The sequence below is a fragment of the Nicotiana attenuata genome, unplaced genomic scaffold (genome assembly GCF_001879085.1).
Source record: "Nicotiana attenuata strain UT unplaced genomic scaffold, NIATTr2, whole genome shotgun sequence".
Lineage (NCBI taxonomy): Eukaryota > Viridiplantae > Streptophyta > Magnoliopsida > Solanales > Solanaceae > Nicotiana > Nicotiana attenuata.
Window position 1 is genome coordinate 1 of NW_017672847.1, and position 20,786 is coordinate 20,786.

The following is a 20,786-nucleotide window of genomic DNA, read 5'->3' on the forward strand; positions in this document are numbered from 1 at the left end:
TGGCCTTAAAGGCGTTATTTCGAACTTATCGAAATAACAACCCGTCTTGAGTTCGAGCGAGGTCGAACCTATGAATCTTTGATGGCGAAGGCCCTTGGCCTTAAAGGCGTTATTTCGAACTTATCGAAATAACAACCCGTCTTAAGTTCGAGCGAGGTCGAAACTATAAATCTTTGATGGCGAAGGCCCTTGGCCTTAATGGCGTTATTTCAAACTTATCGAAATAACAACCCATCTTAAATTCGAGCGAGATCGAACTTATGAATCTTTGATGGCGAAGGCCCTTGGCCTTAAGGGCGTTATTTCGAACTTATCGAAATAACAACCCGGCTTGAGTTCGAGCGAGGTCGAACCTATGAATCTTTGATGGCGAAGGCCCTTGGACTTAAAGGCGTTATTTCGAACTTATCGAAATAACAACCCTTTTTGAGTTCGAGCGAGATTGAACCTATGAATCTTTGATGGCGAAGGCCCTTGGCCTTAAAGGCGTTATTTCGAACTTATCGAAATAACAACCCGTCTTGAGTTTGAGCGAGGTCGAACCTATGAATCTTTGATGGCGAAGGCCCTTGGCCTTAAAGGCATTATTTCGAACTTATCAAAATAACAACCCGTCTTGAGTTCGAGCGAGGTCAAACCTATGAATCTTTGATGGCGAAGGCCCTTGGCCTTAAAGGCATTATTTCGAACTTATCGAAATAACAACCCGTCTTGAGTTCGAGCGAGGTCAAACCTATGAATCTTTGATGGCGAAGGCCCTTGGCCGTAAAGGCGTTATTTCGAACTTATCGAAATAACAACCCGTCTTGAGTTCGAGCGAGATCGAACTTATGAATCTTTGATGGCGAAGGCCCTTGGCCGTAAAGGCGTTATTTCGAACTTATCGAAATAACAACCCGTCTTGAGTTCGAGCGAGGTCGAACCTATGAATCTTTGATGGCGAAGGCCCTTGGCCTTAAAGGCGTTATTTCGAACTTATCGAAATTACAACCCGTCTTGAGTTCGAGCGAGGTCGAACCTATGAATCTTTGATGGCGAAGGCCCTTGGCCTTAAAGGCGTTATTTCGAACTTATCGAAATAACAACCCGTCTTGAGTTCGAGCGAGGTCGAACCTATGAATCTTTGATGGCGAAGGCCCTTGGCCTTAAAGGCGTTATTTCGAACTTATCGAAATAACAACCCGTCTTGAGTTCGAGCGAGGTCGAACCTATGAATCTTTGATGGCGAAGGCCCTTGGCCTTAAGGCGTTATTTCGAACTTATCGAAATAACAACCCGTCTTGAGTTCGAGCGAGATCGAACCTATGAATCTTCGATGGCGAAGGCCCTTGGCCGTAAAGGCGTTATTTCGAACTTATCGAAATAACAACCCGTCTTGAGTTCGAGCGAGATCGAACCTATGAATCTTTTATGTCGAAGGCCCTTGGCCTTAAAGGCGTTATTTCGAACTTATCGAAATAACAACCCGTCTTGAGTTCGAGCGAGGTCGAACCTATGAATCTTTGATGGCGAAGGCCCTTGGCCGAAGTCCCAGTTTGGCAGGCATTGCTCGCATCGATGGTTTCAACGCTGCGGACACCAGGTGCTGACATTTCGTTCGGACCTGCGTGGTACGCGTGTTACAGTTTCTCGCACGACTGGCTGTTTATTTTGAAGATGCCATCGACCGGGAGGGTTTCGGCTGTGCTAATATGATTTTTGGTTCTTCGACCGGGGCATCCCTGCATCGGCGTCCGATTTGGTGAACTACGGGAGATGTGGATGAGATGTTCCTTATCCCTGTCCGGTGGTTTTGATTGCGACACCTTTAGCCTTGTTCGGAGTGTTTGAGGCTGGTAGGGTAGGGAATTTTAGACCTCACTGGCCCGTTCGATTTTCCTTTTCTCCACGCGCTGCTTTCCAATCTGATGTGAGCTGGATGCTCTTCTCGCGTTTCTTTGGCTTCGATCCGAAAAAGGAACTAGGTGTTTCCACTAGGAAATCCCCACAAACGGCGCCAAATTGTTTGACTCAAAAGATATTAACTCTTTTTGAGCAAATCAATCAAAATGATGAAGGGGTAAATCGTAGTCAATCATTATTCATATCGGACCAAAAGTTAAAGAATTGGCAAATAAGTATGGAATAAATGAAGCATCAAAATGTCTTATTTATGATAGAGTTTTGCCTTACCCCTCCTTGGGGGGGGGGGGGAAGGAATTACAATTGATGTGTTCTTCTCTCAAGATGGAGTTTCCCCCTCTTAGAATAGAGTTCTGTTCTCCCTTCTTTGACATATTGGAGTGTTGGAGAAGAAGAAGCAGCCGGAGGCCTCCTTCTTGGTTCTCTTCACTACATATTTATAGTCGAAAGAAATCTTCTTCCCTTTGCCACAGCTTGTCACGAGTGAATTATGGGGCCTTCCTAGTTGGGGGGAGGACTTACCCTCGTCACTTATGTCGAATGTTGTAATGATGGAGTCAAAATGACTTTGTTGAATTTTTTCCGTACGATGACAAGGATGTGGTCGTGATCGTCCCGATCGGGATGGTCAGATTTTGACCAATACAATTTCCTTTTTACCAAACACATTATTTCGGTAAGAAAGTCATATATGAAGCTCCAAATAGAGTACTACTTGTTCAAACGTACACGTAGAAAAGAAAAACTTTGCATAATAATTTTGATATTATTATAATCTTACACAAACTACTATATAGTTTATTTATCGCAATTTGATTAGGGGTCTTTTCGGTATTCCATAAAAAAAATAAAAACATAGAAAAAACAACTCCGATTACTACTCCCTATATAGTTTCACACTCGCTCCTTCCAACTCCACTCCCCTTCATCTTCCTCGTGCTATCGCCGAAGGGTTAACACTGTTCCTCACGTAATTCCAATTCATGCTTCTCAACTCTCTCTTCTTTATTACAGATCCATAGTTCAATTTCTCCCTCTTTTGCGCTGTTGTGTTCACAGCTCTCGGAACACATCAGCTCCAATGACGGCAGAAACAAAGCGTGAATTTGAAGTTTCATCGGCGGCTGAACCGCCGTCTCAATCTCGGGTCTCGGAACCCGGTGATCCGAGACGCGATAGGCCGGATGAATGCAAACCGGAATTGACCGGTTCGGTTCCCGGCGTTCGGTTCGAGGAAGCTCAGGTTAGGGCTAGTGATAGTAATGGTATTGTTGTGTACAGGAGGAACAAGAGGCAGAAGACGGCAGATTCAACAAACGGCAATTCAAGTGGCAAAGTCGTAAATATAGATGAAACTGAGGGTAATTCAGGAATTCAAGCGTTAGGCAGTGACGTCATGGAGGTTGAAGTCAAGGAAGAGTCAAGGAGTAGGCGGTTCACACGGTCAGCTTTGGAGCAGAAGAAGATGGAGCAAATTCCAAATGGAAAATCTGAAGGTGAAATTGAGGAGAGAAGTTGTGGTGTAAACATGTCGGGGAAGAAACTAGAAATGAAAATGTCCAAGAAGATTTCGATAACGGGAAGGCCTACAACGGTTAAGGAGCTGTTCGAGACTGGTTTACTGGAAGGCTATCCTGTTTTTTACAATGGTGGGAAGAAGGTATCATTCTCTCACAATGTCGTCAATATTACGCTGTTCCCTTAGTATTAGGTGCTTGTTACGGTGCAAATATATTTAACAACCGGTTTACTTGTTAGGTAATAATAGATAATTATATTTAATCTCCTGATGTGCATTAACTAGTGATCTAGGCAAAATGGTACGTAACCTGCTCAGGTTAAAATTCATTAATAGTGTAAAAAATCTTGACACTATATATAACCTAAAATCTCTTAAATTAACTCCGGGCAAGATATTGGAGAATAGCATTAGAGGCAGTTATCTCTTTTTATGTAGATAAAGTTGCCCTCAATTATACTATTAGTAAAAAAAAAAAAGAGTTACCTGTCGATTATCAAAAACAATCTAATCGGTTCAAAATGTCAAAGCAGCATAAAAGGGTTTACGATTCAATCTGTATTTGTCTAGATTTTTTATTTCTACAAGCAGCATTCATGCTAAATTTTTAAAACCATTATTTGTTTAACCAGGCTAAAACTATATAGTGTAAATTGCTGTTGATCCGCTTCCAGTTTCTTTTCCTTAAATGTGCTATGACTTGTGTCCATTTCTTGCTATAAGGCCTTTTAATGCTTTGATGAATTCAGTGGTTTTGTCTTTATCTGATGATTAATATTGTCTTAATTTTAGGGAATTCCACTCCGAGGAACAATTAAAGATATCGGAATTCTTTGTTCCTGTGATCTGTGCAATGGAACTAGAGTGAGTATTTAATTCTTTCTATTTCTCTTGCTTCCCTTTTATCACACTTTAGTTGTCATTATAAACAGTTTATTAACTGAGTGCATACTCTACATTCTGTATCACTTTTGTAATGATAGGTTGTCCCTCCTAGCAAATTTGAGATCCATGCATGTAATTCATACAGACGTGCATCAGAGTATATCTGTCTGGAAAATGGCAAGAGCCTACTCGACGTGGTCAAAGAGTGTAAGAAAGGTTCCTTGAAGACATTAGAAGAAACAATTCAGAGTGTCATTGGTCCAGTTCCTGTGAAGAAAAATCTCATTTGTCCGAATTGCAAGGGTGAGCTTGCTCATGTGAACTTGAATACAGTTACATGTTTCTTTACAAGTGTAATTAGAAGATATGTGGTTACTGTTGTGGCTAGGGTCTTTTGTTGCAACGCTAGCTGGAAAAGATGAACAACTTTGTGATTCATGCATAATTTCTCTAAGATCAGAAGCCACTCCAACACAGTCGATAAACATTGAAAATGGGTATGTTATTTTTTTTAAAAAGTCGCCTCACGATCTTATCGCTTTTGTTTGCTCCTTTTTTCCTTTTGTCCACTAGTGGAGCCTGATTCTTATGATTAGTTTAGCACCAATTTAGATTTTTATGATTTTACAGGATTCAGGCAAAAGGCTTAAAAGTTGGAACGGGAAGATATTATGTGTTAGATCTACTATGTGTCACTATAGTACTATTGTGCTATATTCCTAGAATGGCTCACTGTTTCGATAGTTCCTCCTTCCCAAATTACTTTGTCAGTGTAACCACATAAAATTTGACATGAAATGAAACAAAAGAGCATAATAGAAGGGGTAAGCAATTCCTGATATTTAAAAAAAATAGAATGAGTAAGCAATTTTTTTTCGAATTACAAAGTGGATCAACTTAAACAGGTAGAATTTTTTATGCAAGACTTAGAGGAAAAAGATATTGGTTGAGTCAAAGTAATCAGAACAATTGACAAACAGTTCAACAAGACAAGAATAGACAATCACTTGTAATGTTTGTAGCTTGTGGGTATCCAAAAATTGTGTTGAAATAAATGATTCCTTATTCTCTTAACAAATCAAGACATCACTTATTTATAGGTTATTTCAAATAGTAAAAGAATCTATAGTGAGGGACTTACAGTCAAAAGATGCAAATGAGAAAAGAGTCTTCCTACCAAGTCCATAAAAACCTTTGACGCAATCTTAGTCAAAAAATGCTCTGACTTGGGATATGTGCCTCCTATTTTTCTATCTCTCTAACTCTCTTTCCGGTGAGCCCTCTCCCGTTTCTAATGGGAGGGAAGACCTTTTTTGTCTCAGGGGATAAATCTTTTGAATTGTTCGAAGAAAGCGAATGGCTGGTACACATGGGTAGAGCGTGGTCGGAGATTTACAAGCAAAATTACAATAGACGAAGATAATCTCAGATGGGTATGTGAACAATTACAACAAGCTTCACGGGGATATGGGAACCTTTACAGGAGGTGGGGAAGGAAGATCCAGACTTACCTTTACAGGGTTTATCAGAACTATAACAGTTATGGCAGATACATCAGAATTGAAACAAGAATAGGGGCTGGAAAAGCAACAATCATAGTACTAGAGGCAGTTTATAACAGGGGATGGGGGACATAGCAGGGAAAATTTTACAGTTCTTGGAGGAAGCTTCAAACAACAAATACAGGACAATCTCTGACTTGCAAAACAAGTCCTTTCTAATTATTGCTGCAATATCACAATGGCCAAAGCTACATGATGAGCGAAATGTGAACGCCCCCAATGAAGTCACAGATGAGAATCTCCATTTTCTTTCGAAGTGCTTGGTCGGATGCTTCAATGACCCTTTCAACAAAAGCCCCAACACTAAAGTCATCCAAAAATGGTTCGTCACCAGATGGCAGGTGACGGCAGGCCTCAGAGTCACACCCATGATGCACAATAAATTTCTTTTTGAGTTTCCATCAAAACAAGAGGCTGCTAGAGTGAAGGCCGATAACTGGTTTTGGAATGGTCGTCATCTTTCGCTCGATTGGTGGTCGCCAGTAACGGGAACCTCTTCGGCGAGTAAAGAGTTCAACCAAAGATGGGTGAAAGTTTTTGGAATTCCATTGCATGGCTGGACAATGAGCTCCTTTCAATACATCGGAGATCTATGTGGTGGTTTGTAGGCATAGATGAAGACACAAAGAATAGATCTCATCTTTTTTGGGCTAGAATCTGTGTAAAAAGTGGAGATTTGGACCCCCCAAGAGAAGCAAACCTGGTACTTGGCGATTTGAGATATAAAATCTCAATCTTGGAGGATCAAGTAGCCAAACTAATCACCTTTACCGGCGACATTGCTACTGTCAAAGGAAGAAAGGAGGAAGTTGCAGACATGGCTTCCTCGAGTCAAACGAAGGAGTCTATGTATTATCCAGTGGTCCAAGTCAAAGAACCCAGCGGTTGGATTAACTTTAATTCAAATCTGATTGAAGTAGCCCCTAAAAAAGTGGTTTCGCCACGTCATCAGAAGCCTAACCCTAACCCTATCAGAAGACAAGGCAAAAAGGCTGTTAATAATTTGGGCCTTAAATTGGACTGTTCGTATTATTCTAAGGGGCTCAAGCCCAAGCTGAATAAAAGGGGTAAAGCCACAAGACAAGAATGGTTGGCTATTGGGCCAATTCTGGACCCATGCACATGTAAAAATAGCCCTATTAGACTTGAAAATTACTTCGATCCTCTTTCAGTCGAGATTGCAAATACAGAAGGCTCTAGAATAGAGCAACAGTCTTTGGGAATTGCATGTGATATTTCATCGGAAGCAGATGATGAAGCAGAGTTGATGACCATGATCATTCCAAGACCGGCCCGGATTAAAGACTTCGAAACAGTAAGTAGCTCTGATGTAGAGTTTTCCTCTTCCTTGGTCTGGAACGGGGTCTTCTTCATTGGTTCCATCTAATGATATCAACACTCTTGCTGTTATTGAGACATCAAGATGGACAAAATCTGTGTTGCTAAAGGCATGCAAAGCTTTTTGGGATTAATGCTTGCTGGGTTCGAACATGAGATCCTTGGCATGGTTCTTCGAATGGAACAGAGGAGACAAGAACAAATTCAAAAACAAGAACTTGCAATCAAGGCCAGTAAAAAAGGGAAGAAAAAACAAACTTTAGAACTGGAAAGATTGAAGTGGGGGATGAATTTAGATGGTTAGAAGTCGGGGGACAGGGACAGGCCTTGCAAAGCATTTTCTAGATGACCTTATCAAAAAAAAAAAAGCATTTTCTGGATGAAGATCAAAATCCTTAGTTGGAATGTGCAGGGCCTCAATGAGGCTGATAAGAGTACTATAATCAAATTTTTAGTTCAAAAATGGAGAGCGGATGTAGTGTGTGTACAAGAAACAAAAGTGGAAGAATGGTCACCCGTCTGGATAAGACAAATATGGGGGAACAGATGGGTTGAATGGGTAGAGCTGAAATCAAGCGGGAGGAGTGGTGGTATTTTAGTGCTATGGGATAAAAGAAACTGGGCAAACAGAGGGGTTCATTAGGGGCTATACACTATCTCTTGTATGTTGGAAAGTACACAAGAGCATTTTAGGTGGTGTTTTACAGGGGTATATGGGCCTCACATGAACCCAGAGAGGGAGGTTTTCTTGCATGAATTGGCAGCCATCAGGGGTATATGGGATGAGCAATGGGTGATAGGCGATGATTTCAATGTGTGCAGATATGAGAGTGAAAGATACAATTGTGTTAGAGGTCAAGGGCTATGAGATCGTTCACAACCACAATACAGAACTTGGATATCATAGATTTGCCTCTCTTGGGGGCTCACTATACATGGTTCAGAGGGGCAGAATCTATGCAAGCATCCAGAATAGACAAGTTCCTAATTTCCCATGAATAGGACGAGAATTTTAATGCAATTAAACAACTAGCTCTGCCAAGAGTAGTCTCTGACCACAGACCTTTACTTATGGAGTGTGGGGATTTGGAAGCAAACCCCTCCTATTTTAAGTTTGAAAACATGTGGCTTCAAGTAGAAGGTTTTACAGATAAAATCAAAAGTTGGTGGCAAAGTTACTCAATTGGAGGCAGTCCAGATTTTATCCTAATGCAGAAACTGAGAAGATTAAAGAAGGACATCACAGAGTGGAACAGGGAGACCTTTGGTAAACTGGCAGCTCAACAAAATAAGCTACTTGAAGACCTAGCATTACTGGAGCAAGTAGCTGAAAACAGGCCTATGACTTGGGCTGAAAAAGAGAAATCTCTACAGCTGAAACTTGATCTTCAAAAGATGGCAAAGGCTGAAGAGATATCCTGGTGGCAAAAGTCCAGGTGTTTGTGGCTCAAAGAAGGAGACAAAAACACCAAATATTTTCAGAGGATGGCAAACTCAAACAGAAGAAACAATTGTATAGATAAGCTACTGATAGAGCAAGAGATCAGTGAAGACAAGGAGGAGATCCAAGCAGAAATTCTAAGATTCTATCAAGGGCTCTACACGGAAAGAGAACAATGGAGACCTAAAGCTAGATTCGAAAACTTGGCCAGCATTACTACACAAGAGAAAGAATGGCTTGAGAGAGCATTTGAGGAAGAAGAGGTTTTCTCTGCAATTAACTCATGTGCCCCAGATAAAAATCCAGATCCAGATGGCTACACAATGGCTTTTTATCAAAGCACATGGAACTTCATGAAGTCAGATATCATGGAAGCTCTCAATCATTTCCATCAACATTGTTATATGGTCGGGTCCAGCAATGCCTCCTTTATTGCTCTAGTTCCTAAAAAGAAAGGAGCAATAGAACTTAAAGACTTTCGACCTATAAGTCTCATTGGTAGTATCTACAAAATATTATCCAAGCTCCTAGCAGAGAGGATCAAAACAGTTTTTGCGAAGCTAGTCTCAGGTGAACAAAATGCCTTCCTGAAAAACAGGAAGATTACCGATGCAACTTTTGTAGCCAATGAGTTATTAGATGAAAGGCTAAAAAGTGGTGTTCCTGGGATTCTATGCAAGCTTGATATAGAGAAAGCTTTTGACCAAGTCAATTGGGCCTATCTATTGGCAATGTTGAAGGAAATGGGGTTTGGCGACAGATGGATTAGGTGGATTAAATTTAGTCTCACTACAGTAAAATATTCCATCTTAGTGAACAAATCTCCAGTTGGCTTTTTCTCTCCACAAAAAGGGATTAGGCAAGGAGACCCTCTCTCTCCCTTCCTTTTTATACTAGCTATGGAAGGTTTGAACAAAATGTTGGACAAGGCAAAACAGATGCAGTGGTGGATTGAAGGGTTCAGGGTGGGCAGAAATATAGAAAATACAGTAACAGTTTCACACCTACTCTATGCTGATGATACCTTAATCTTCTTGGGGCTGAGAAATTGCAGGTGCAGTATCTTAACCTTATATTGCTCTTATTTGAAGTCATCTCAGGGTTACACATTAACATGTTGAAAAGTGTGATCTTTCCGGTGAATGTTGTGCCCAACTTGGATGAACTGGCTGGCATAATGTGTTGTGGCATAGGCTCCTTTCCAACAACTTATCTAGGCCTTCCTTTGGGTGCTAAATACAAATCAGCAGTAGCTTGGAATGGAGTAATTGAGAAAGTGGAAAAAAGATTGGCTACATGGCAAATGCAATACCTCTCCATGGGTGGAAGGTTAACTCTAATCAACAGTGTCTTAGTCAGCATTCCAACTTACATTATGTCCCTCTTCCCTATGCCTAGTAAAGTTCAGAAGCATCTGGACAAAGTAAGAAGATCTTTCCTTTGGGAAGGCAACAGTGATGCTCACAAATTTCATCTAGTGAAGTGGTCTAAGGTAATACAACCAAAGAAGCAAGGGGGTCTGGGAATCAGAGATTTGACCAAGCACAACAAAAGCTTATTAATGAAGTGGTGGTGGAGATACGGACAAGAAACTACAAGCTTATGGAAGGAGGTAGTGAATGCCAAGTATGGGAAGCAAGACCACTGGAGAACCAAACAAAACAGAGATGCACATGGAGTTGGTCCCTGGAAGCACTACACAAACTGAAGGATGAATTCTTTCAGGATGTCTCCTTCAAAGTTGGAAACGGGAACTTTGTTAGTTTTTGGAAGGATAAATGGCTTAACAATCATATCCTGAAAGACACTCATCCCATCATCTATCAGATAGTAGTTGATCCTAACTCCACAACAGCACAAAATAGGGCAGGGAACACATGGGATATTCACTTCAGGAGAAACTTACAAGACTGGGAACTAGGAGAACTCTTTGATCTTTATAGAATTCTGGAAAGCACCACAATGAACCCACAAGTCACTGACAAACTAAGATGGGGCAGCTCTAGTAAAGGGTCATACTCAGTCGAGGAAGGGTACATCAATTTGTGTGCGCAAAATGGAATGATTGAGCACTGGCCATGGAAGCTGATCTGGAAGACTAAAATCCCCACAAAAGTCATGTGCTTTCCTGGACAGCCCTCAGAGAAGCAATTTTGACACAAGACAACCTGTGCAGAAGGAACTTCCAAATAGTAAACAGATGCTATTTGTGTCAACAACAATCAGAATCATTCAATCACTTGTTTTTGCATTGTTCAGTAGCTGCTGGTCTGTGGCGCATGTTCTTATCAGTTTTTGGCATAAGTTGGGCAACTCCTCAGACTATAAAGGAAGCAGTAGAAAGTTGGAGTCTCTAGAAAGTTGATAGAACCATCAAGAAGATCTGGCAGATGATTCCAGCATGTATTTTCTGGTGTATTTGAACAGAAAGGAACCGCAGATGTTTTGATGGCATTTCAACTCCCTGTTGTTCACTGAAATCCAAGTGTTTAATGAATCTTTTCCGTTGGAGTAATTTAGCCCCAGTAAATGATGCAATTTCCCTTGTAGATTTCATTAGTTCTTTTCATTAGTTTAACAAACAAGTTGTTTGATCTTTGGATTTAGCTCCCTGCTCCAATTGTTGTTTTTGTACTCGGGAGCTAGTCCAAACTTTTTTGTAATTATCTATATCTTCTTGATGCCATCAATATAACACCTTACTTCATCAAAAAGAAAAAAAAAAAGAGTAAAAGAATCTATAGTTTGCTGTTCCTATTGAAGGATCTAGATCCATGATGCTAAGAAATGGACATTAGACCTAACTCAACTCCGAAACCTAGTTCATAAGTGAGGATTGTCCAAGACCATATAAGGAGACAGCAACTCATTCCCTCTACCAATATGGGAGGATCTGGCCCTTGAACAAAGAACGTGGAGGCCCGGTATTTTGTAACCAAGGATATCGATTGGCTAGACACTGATACCATGTTACGAAAATGTAACATGGTGCATACAGAGATCTTAGGTTCGAGGCTAACTGCTACCCAATATCAAAAAGAATTTTTGTGCTTTGCCCATGGAAAAAATCAAGCCCCATGTGAGGAGGTGTGTTGACAACATAATTAAACAAATAGAAGTGTACTCCCTCCTTAAGCTTTTAGATGAGATGATCACACACCTCGACAACACATGAAAATGTGTATTACTGAAAATTATGACAAGTTTTAAAGGAATGAAAAACGAACTTATGAGGTAACACACTGTTGGGATAGTCGATGTGCGCCACAAGCTGGCATGGACTCCACAGTTATCCCTAAAAAGGGATAAAAGAGGGACACATGGTTGTTCAAGGAAGTGACAGAGAGAACCATAATACTGGCAGCTGGTCACAGGTTGATCAGATAGAATTTTAGCAATAAACAGAGGATGTAAGTGGTTGAGGACACAATGCTTATCATGGATTTAAACCTTCTTTGATGACACTAAGCAGAGGGCCTGATTAGCCTCCTATCCTGTTCTGTTAATTTTTTTTGAGAATGTCATGTCCTGTTCTGTTATTGTTGAGATCTTTCTACGAGTTGACTGTTGGTTTCTCTATTTATTTAACTAGTAATGCATGTATCCTTCGAAGAGATGGTTGTCTGACAAACTTATTGTTTTTTTCCATAGTTCAGTCTTTCTTTCTTGTTATAGTGGTCATTCTTATTCTTGATTTTTTTCTGTAACAAATTTAGGTCGTGTGAGCCGGTTCTGAGCTTAAACTCCTCTGGAGCTTCAAATGTGTCACCTATTTTGCTAAAAAGTACTAGAGGAAGAAAAAAGAGAAAGTTGGTATCAATATAGTTAATTGATTCTGCTTATTTTTTGGTGCTCGTTGAACTTTTGTTCAATGTGAGTAAAGTGGGTTCATGAACATGTGCTAATGCTATTTTATTTGCATATTAAGGGCCATGGTGATGCATTCAAGTAGAGTCTCCCCTTCAGTGCATACTCTCTCCAGAAAGAAGAGGTAGACACCAAATAAGTGTGTTATTGCCCTTAATGTTTTCTGTTTAATTTTCTTCTTTAACAAAGCTAGTGAAAATGTAGCCTTTTGTCATTTTTCTCTTCTGACCTCTTTTTATTTGGAGCGTCAAGGTTAATGCAGCCAGCTGTGGCTCCGAAGTCGGCTGGAACTGCTACTGTATGCAGTTCATTCGGAAACAACATGCAGGACAATATCTCAAAAAAGTTGGTGAATATTACTCAACTTGTCATTAGAACTTTTATCTGAGAAACTACCTCTAACTCATATGGTGCCTCTTATTGTTTAAGTCAGTTTGTCAAAATCAATTGCGGTTTCGAAGTACTCAAAAATTGCTTTGCCTTGTGTCTCAGTACTCTCTAGGACCCAATGGAAAATGACAAAAAGGTTGGCATTTGTCTTCTGAATTACTCTTATTATTGTGGATTCTTCTGATAGCGATGTCACTTATAGTGCTTGGTTCTGTGATGTCACTTTGTTCAGGGATCAAAAGATGCATAAATTGGTTTTTGATGAAGGTGGACTGCCTGATGGGACTGAAGTAGCTTATTATTCTCGTGGAAAGGTTGCTGAGCATCTTCTTTATGACTGTTTTATATAGTTGTTGATCCATTGTAAACAATGGATTGTTGCTCTGCTTTATTTTGTTAATGTTATTTGCTTTTTTGTAACTGGCAGAAATTGCTTATTGGTTATAAGAAGGGATCTGGAATATTCTGTTCTTGCTGCAATACTGAGGTACAACTCTTGGAGACTGCTTAAGGTCTTCCCAATTGTCCTGCAAGATATTCTGATGGCATTTCATTTTTATGGTTAGGTTAGTCCATCTCAGTTTGAAGCTCATGCAGGTTGGGCATCACGCAAGAAACCGTTAGTCTTCATCGTTCTTGTTATCTGTCGTTCAAAGAATTTATATCACTGACGCGATTCTAACTTTGGTACTTTTCTTTGTCAATGTCTGCTGCAGTTATGGGTACATTTATACGTCTAATGGAGTATCTCTACATGAATTTGCTATATCTCTATTAAAAGGCCGCAAGTCTTCAGTTAAAGACAGTGATGACTTGTGCATCATATGCGCAGATGGTGGGAAGCTTGTGCTTTGTGATGGATGTCCTAGGGCTTTCCATAAAGGTGAAAGTTGGATGTTTTTCTTGATTGACAGTTCCCAATATTTTACAAGACTTTCTATTGTAAAAAACAATATTTTACAAGACTTTCTTCTTCTCTTCTTCCCCCCCCCCCCCCCCCCTGGTGATTGATGATTGAGTTCATCATGTTCCGTTGATTATCCATGCATTGTGTTGCTTTCCGTTCTTCCCTTTCTTGGGGTTTCTGATGTGAGGGTGGTTGTTTTGACAGGAGGTAAGATAGGACTAAGCGAATAAGAACTTAATTTTCTGTAACTGATTTTTTCAGGATGGGGGCATTGGGTGAGTTCAGGAAATAGCTCATCACTGTGAATTTATTAACTACAGTTTAATTGACTATTGGTATTTGTAACGGTGTATAATTCTATTTTCAATCTGTTATATACACTTATATGAAACTGTTAATGATGTGAATGAAGCCTGGGGGCTGCCACATCTTAACTGAGAACTTTCATAAGTTGGGATTCTATCTATGATGAAGTTTCCGTTGATAAGAACTGGATGCAGTTTTCTTCTTGTGGCTAATTTTATTCTGTTGCTCATTTATTTGTATGTAGATATCCACTTACCCTAGTTGCAGCAGACTTGCTATACCGTTTAAGATTTAAGAAATAGCATCTTTGCTCTGAAATTTCTACTTGGTATAGCTCTTTATCAGTTGGCCATTACATTTTAATGGGGATTGCTAGCTACTGAATTTGGATATTGTATTTGCTTATTATTGAGGTTGCAGCCATAGCTATATTTTCTTGAAAATAGGTAGCTTAACTAGAGAAGTTCTAGAGAATACAAGTGCATAAGAGCTTGGGAATTGATGCAGAGTTAGTTCATTAATTAGTCAAAGCTCTGAAATCCTCGAATGACCAATCACCACCTTCACTTCGGAGCAGCTACACCTCCTCTCACCCCCACCAATTTAAAAATGAAAAAAGAGCACACCCAAAGGAAAAAATCAGTATCAGGCTTAAGGTATGGTGTCATGTTCCACATCCTCAACCCCGACGTTCTTTCCGCACTTATCTTAACTTTTAGGTGAGGGTTTAGTGAATCAGCGCAGTATTAAGGATTAGTTAAGTGACACTCAAGGGTATGTCCTAGTGGTTAATGAAGTGGGCGCAAATCTTGGAGAGCAGGGTTCAAATTCCTGCAGAAATGAGAAACATTACGCAATCTCTTTCCAGCTGCCTAACCCTTGGTGAGAAGAGTTACTTAGTACTTGTGCTAGTGGGAGGTAGCACTAATCCGGTGGAATAGTCGAGGTGCGTCCAAGCTAGCCCAACACCACCATTATTAAAGAAGGGATTAGTTAAGTGGACTGAGTTTCGTTGACTGTCGGTGAGCATGTACATAACAATTTATTGATTTTGACCGGGCCTTTAAATGAGAACCACTACGGTCTCTGAACCTGTTGAATAGGAAGATCTTGAAACATGCTGAATCAGCGCCTAGTTGATTAACTTGAACTTGATAAAATCTTGTATCCGTCTTCTTTGCTTAGTCCAGTTTTCCTTATGGGCTGTTTTCAGTTGTGAAAGTTATTAAATATTAAAAAAAGGAATACATGTAAGGCTGGGGTTGACTATGCCTTCTCAGGCTTGGTGTTCCAGGTAGCACAAGAAATTGGAGCTGTGTGGAGCTCTTTTTCTTTCTGCCTCCCTAATAAAATCTGTTTATGTCTTTAAATCTTAGTTCTTTTAGGGGTCGTTTGGTTGGGGAACAAGTTATCCCGGGATTATAATACGGGGATTAAATAGTGGATATATTTTTATTTGTAGATGTTTGATTCATTTCATTGGACGAAAAGTGGGATATACGGGGTATAATATAAAACATGTGTTTGGTGTATGCTAGATAAGTTGGGATAAGATTTTATTTCTAATTTTAACCTTGGATTTTTTAAATGACTTTGGGAAAGAGCCTTGGAGAAGGGCATCGTTGTTATTGTAGTGTTTTATCCCGAGATTAGTAATGCCGGGCTCAATGCGGGATAGAAAAATACCACAATTGTGGACTAATCCCGCGATTGCTAATCCCAGATTCAAAAATTCAATTAAACGCTGAATAAAATAATCTCGCATCTAATCAGGAGATTGTTATCCTTTATCCCACCAACCAAACGACCTCTTAGAGTATATAGTGGTCTTGGCTCTCCTGTTTCTGCAAGAAAAGTTGAACCTTCTATTAAAGCTGTGCACCACTATGAAATGGTTCTGAAGGATCATTAGCTTCTGTTAAGTTTCTCATAGACTGATTTCATAATATTAACCAATTTTTTTTATGAATGTTTTATATAGCTAACAATGAGTTTTGACCTTCACTATACTTTGTATAGTAAATTTAAACTTGGGCTACTTCTCACACCATTTAACTGATGTTGGCATGTTGCTTGCTGGTGCTGGTCATAGTATCATATTTCATCTATAAGGCTTTGATGTGTAATTTCAATGGTCTTGCAGTGTGTGCATCATTACCGGCTATCCCTCGGGGTAAATGGTACTGCAAGTATTGTGAAAGCATGTTACAGAGGGAGAAGTTTGTGGAGCGCAATGAGAATGCCTTAGCAGCCGGTAGGGTCTCTGGCATTGATCCCATAGAGCAAATAACAAAACGTTGCATTCGTATTGTCAAGAACGCAGAAGAAGCAGAATTTATTGCATGTGTTTTATGCAGGTAATTCTTTTGCGAAAAGCACATTGGAGCCTAGCCCTAGCTTTGGTTGTTTGATCCAGCATGTCATGTCTTTTCTTTCTACAGAGGTTATGACTTTAGCAAGTCTGGTTTTGGTCCACGGACTGTCATCCTATGTGACCAGGTTTTTCTTCATCATTCTTTATATCTGTCTTATTCAACTAAATATATAAACTTGAAATACTTTACTCACCATTTGCTTTTCAGTGTGAGAAAGAATATCATGTTGGCTGCTTAAAGAGAAGCAAGATAGCAGATTTAAAGGTGCGTGCATTTGCATTTCAGGACCTTTTCATGAGTGGTTGATTTCTAAGTCCTGTATGCCTGTATTCCTTTTCCTTTATTATCAGGTGAGATTTTGTTCTTTGGGGATGTGTTTTGGGGCTCATAATGCTTCTTGCACCACAGGAATTGCCTAAAGGAAAATGGTTCTGTAGTAAGAATTGCAACAAGATCTACTCTGCACTGCAAAGTTTGCTAACCTCAGGAGAAGAGAGGTTGCCAGATTCTTGTTTGGATGCAATAAGGGTGAAGGAAAAAGAAAACCGTTTGGCTGCTGTTGGTGAACTTGATGTTAGATGGAGACTTCTAAGTGGCAGAATTTGCTCTCGTGAAACCAGAAGGCTACTGGCAGAAGCTGTTTCTATCTTCCATGTAAGCATTATCCCTAATATCATTTATTCAAAAGCTTGATCAATCGACATTGACTATGATATTTAAGGTACTAAAGAACAACAATGTTAGAATACTTATGTGAATATATGTAATTAGTCCTAGTCCCTTATGTAATAGGAGTAGGTTATGTGTTATGAATACATATAAATAGTGCTCATTGTAACATAGAATATTAATCAATAATATTTTTTCCCGTGCTTTCTCACAAGCTATCAGAGCTTTGGTGAGAAGAGATCGCCGTGCGTCATTCCAGCGACATCTGGGAAGAAAGAACTCAGTCACCATGCGATTTTCCGGTGACCTAAGTGACTATTTGCGTCAAAGTCACTAATTATCAGTGTTGTGTGAAATCCAACAACACCAAAAGGTTCCCAAGAGATAGGCAACCAAACCCCAGAAAAAGTCACCTGAAAATTCCCACTCACGCGCCTGCCGGAGTTCTACCGCCGACGGCGTGTGAGGGCTGTTCCGGCCAGAATTTGAAATTTTTTCTTTTGGACAGTTTAATCGCCTTGAAATTCCGAGCCTACCCATCCAATTTAAACCAAATTCCGACCACTTCTATATTTTTTCGGCGTGAACAGTTTTTTGCCCCGGCGTGAACAGTGGTTTTCAGAAATTTCTCTGATTTTTCTGGCGTTAATAGTAATTTCCTGAAGGGTTTCCTATTTTTCCGGCGTGAACATTATAATGTCATTCGTATTAGAAGCCTTAGACTCACAATCCGTTGGATCCAATACATTGAATCCAATCCAGTGGTTTCTTTACCGCATTATATTGAGTTCCTTCAGTACAAAGCACGTAAACAGACATCTTCAGGATTAGCCTCCGTTGTTCCAACAGATAGTAGCGTGACTTGTGTCTCCCAATCTTCAACCTCTGAGTCTTGGGTCATTGATTCAAGTGCATCTGATCATAATTCTGGTAACAAATCTCTTTTTACTATTATTTCATATTCTCAATCTCTTCCTACAGTCACAATGACCAATGTGTCTCAAGCCATGGCAACTATAATAGGTCAAGCAAGTCCACTTCCTTCCTTACCTTTAGACTCAGTTCTTTATGTTCCCGGTAGTCCTTTTAATCTCATAGCCGTTAGTCGCTTAGCCAAATCACTTAAATCTGCTGTTTTATTTCTTGATGACCTTGTTTTTATACAGGAACGCAGTACGGGGGGATCATTGGTACCGGACGTGAATCAGTTGGACTTTATTATCTTATCCTTACAAAATCATATGGACTCACATCTTGTCTTCCTTCAACAACTTGTCCCGTTACTGATTCACCAGATTTATTACATAAAAACGGTTTGGACATCCCAGTTTGTCAAAACTTCAGAAAATGGTACCTGGCTTATCTCACTTGTTCACTCTAGAGTGTGAGTCATGTCAGCTCGGTAAGCATACCCGCTCTCATTTCCCGCGGCGTCTTGATAATCGAGCAGAGTCACCTTTTACTTTTGTCCATTCAGATGTTTAGGGTCTTAGTCGGGTCAGTTCTACCTTGGGATTCCGCTACTTTGTCAGTTTCATTGATGATTATTCCAGGTGCACTTGGATATTTTTGAGGAAAAATCGATCTGAGTTGTTTTCTATTTTTCAGACCTTTCTCGCTAAAATTCAAATTCAATTTGGGGTTTCTATCTGCACATTTCGTAGTGATAATGCCCTAGAGTATTTGTCTTCCCCATTTCAGCAGTTTATGATCTCCCATAGGATTATTCATCAAACATGTTGTCCGTACACATCCCAACAAAATGGGGTAGCTGAAAGAAAGAATAGACATCTTATTGAAACTGCTCGTACCCTACTCATACAATCTCATGTTCCGCTGCGTTTTTGATGGGATGCAGTTCTTACATCTTGCTATCTTATTAATCGTATGCCATCTTCAACTATCCAGAATCAAGTTCCATTCTCTGTCCTGTTTCCCACTTACCTTTGTTCTCTTTTCCACCCTCCGTCTTCGGGAGTACGTGTTTTGTTCATAACCTTACTCCAGGAAAAGATAAGTTAGCTCCTCGTGCTCTTAAGTGCGTCTTTCTGGGTTACTCGAGAACGCAAAAGGGATATCGATGCTATTCTCCTGATCTCCAGCGGTAATGTCTGCTGATGTCACCTTCTTTGAAACGTAATCATACTTCACAGGTCTAGGTAATCACTTAGATATTTCTGAGTTGCTACTAGTTCCGTCTTTTGGAGATTCAGTCACTATCTCCCATTCATCTTCCTCCATAGCTCCAGTTGCAGCTCCACCACCTACAGCTCCAGTTGCAGCTCCACCACCTATAGCTCCATTGCCACCACCTAGTCCAGTTCCACCAACTATAGCTCCAGTGCCACCACCTAATCCAGTTCAACCTTCTACAGCTCCACCACTCCTGACTTATCATCGTTGTCCGCGCCCAGCATCAGGCCGAGCTGATTCACGTCCTGCACCTGACCCTTCTAATACTGCGGACTTGTCTTCTCTTACTCAACCGATTGCACTACGAAAAGGTATATGGTCCACACTTAATCCTAATCCCCATTATGCCGGTTTAAGTTACCATCGTCTGTCATCATCCCATTGTGCATTTGTATCATCTTTGTCCTCTGTTTCCATCCCTAAGTCTACAGGTGAAGCACTGTCTCATCCAGAGTGGCGACATGCTATGATTGATGAGATGTTTGCTTTACATACGAGTGGTACTTGGGAGCTTATTCCTCTTCCTTCGGGTAAATCGACTGTTGGTTGTCGTTGGGTGTNGCAGAGGAAAATCAACAAATGCACTGCAGATATAAGTACATTAATGGTATCAGAATCAGAGAGATGGCATTCAGAGGTAGTGATTTTATTTATAATCTATGGTTTAAGGTTTACTCAGATGGTGGTATTAGTACTATGTACTCAGTCCATCGGGGACAGCTTAAATCTAGCTTATAATAGAATCACAAACAGGTTTACAACACAGAAACAAGAAATCAGAGGAGCATACAGCAAGATATCAAAAAATAAAGCAAAAATAGCATACATAAAGAACAAACAAGCACAGAATTGGGGCTTTTCAGTTACATGTCTGACGGACAGTAATCATTACTGGATGATGCATACGTGTAATGAAATAGCTAAGAATCAGGAAAATAATACATGGAATGGTCTACAAGCAAGTTACAAAGAAAAGAATTTTACAAATCCAACCAAATCTTTCCTTGGTCAGCAAGGTGATGAATTGGTACCAGAGGGTGTGTACTTTAGGGCTTTCACATCAGTTGTAGCAGCTTTACAGATGACTCATGAGCTTCAAATGTACTCTCAGTACACGAGATATATGGATCCAGGCACATGCAAGAAGAGTCAAAGAAGAAATGGAGTTAGTACAATCGATTGGAACAAGGAAGAAGACGAAAAAGTAACAAAGAAAGAGAAAGAGAGTCGTTATTACCTAGTGGAGCTTCAGGAGATAATCCATACTTTTATATCTCTGTTTCTACAAAGAGATGTAATGGTAAATGAAAGTAGAATAGTCGATTGGAGCAGAAATGAAGAAGATATTACCCAAGTGAAAGAGAGAGAGGGGCGACATTACCAAGATAAGCTTCAGGTGGAGCAGAGGAGTAGGTGGAGAGAGGAAATGTTC

The 20,786-nt window shown here is 40.1% G+C and overlaps 1 protein-coding gene across 2 annotated transcripts in view; it reads left to right on the forward strand.

Annotated features, from left to right (window-relative positions):
• The first annotated feature begins 2,796 nt into the window (after nucleotides 1-2,796).
• LOC109214681 overlaps nucleotides 2,797-20,786 on the forward strand; it is a 30,818-nt gene continuing 12,828 nt past the window's right edge. Inside the window, exons 1-16 of one of the 2 annotated variants that reach the window (XM_019378621.1) lie at nucleotides 2,797-3,562; nucleotides 4,214-4,285; nucleotides 4,405-4,609; nucleotides 4,695-4,803; nucleotides 12,364-12,456; nucleotides 12,576-12,638; nucleotides 12,767-12,859; nucleotides 12,948-13,040; nucleotides 13,137-13,218; nucleotides 13,332-13,391; nucleotides 13,471-13,523; nucleotides 13,621-13,787; nucleotides 16,261-16,474; nucleotides 16,559-16,616; nucleotides 16,700-16,756; nucleotides 16,901-17,146. In XM_019378621.1, coding sequence (XP_019234166.1) covers nucleotides 2,984-3,562; nucleotides 4,214-4,285; nucleotides 4,405-4,609; nucleotides 4,695-4,803; nucleotides 12,364-12,456; nucleotides 12,576-12,638; nucleotides 12,767-12,859; nucleotides 12,948-13,040; nucleotides 13,137-13,218; nucleotides 13,332-13,391; nucleotides 13,471-13,523; nucleotides 13,621-13,787; nucleotides 16,261-16,474; nucleotides 16,559-16,616; nucleotides 16,700-16,756; nucleotides 16,901-17,146 — 2,244 coding nt within the window. In that variant the 5' untranslated portion in view covers nucleotides 2,797-2,983. The remainder of the gene's footprint in view (nucleotides 3,563-4,213; nucleotides 4,286-4,404; nucleotides 4,610-4,694; nucleotides 4,804-12,363; nucleotides 12,457-12,575; nucleotides 12,639-12,766; nucleotides 12,860-12,947; nucleotides 13,041-13,136; nucleotides 13,219-13,331; nucleotides 13,392-13,470; nucleotides 13,524-13,620; nucleotides 13,788-16,260; nucleotides 16,475-16,558; nucleotides 16,617-16,699; nucleotides 16,757-16,900; nucleotides 17,147-20,786) is intronic. The other variant, XM_019378622.1, reaches the window with a different exon arrangement.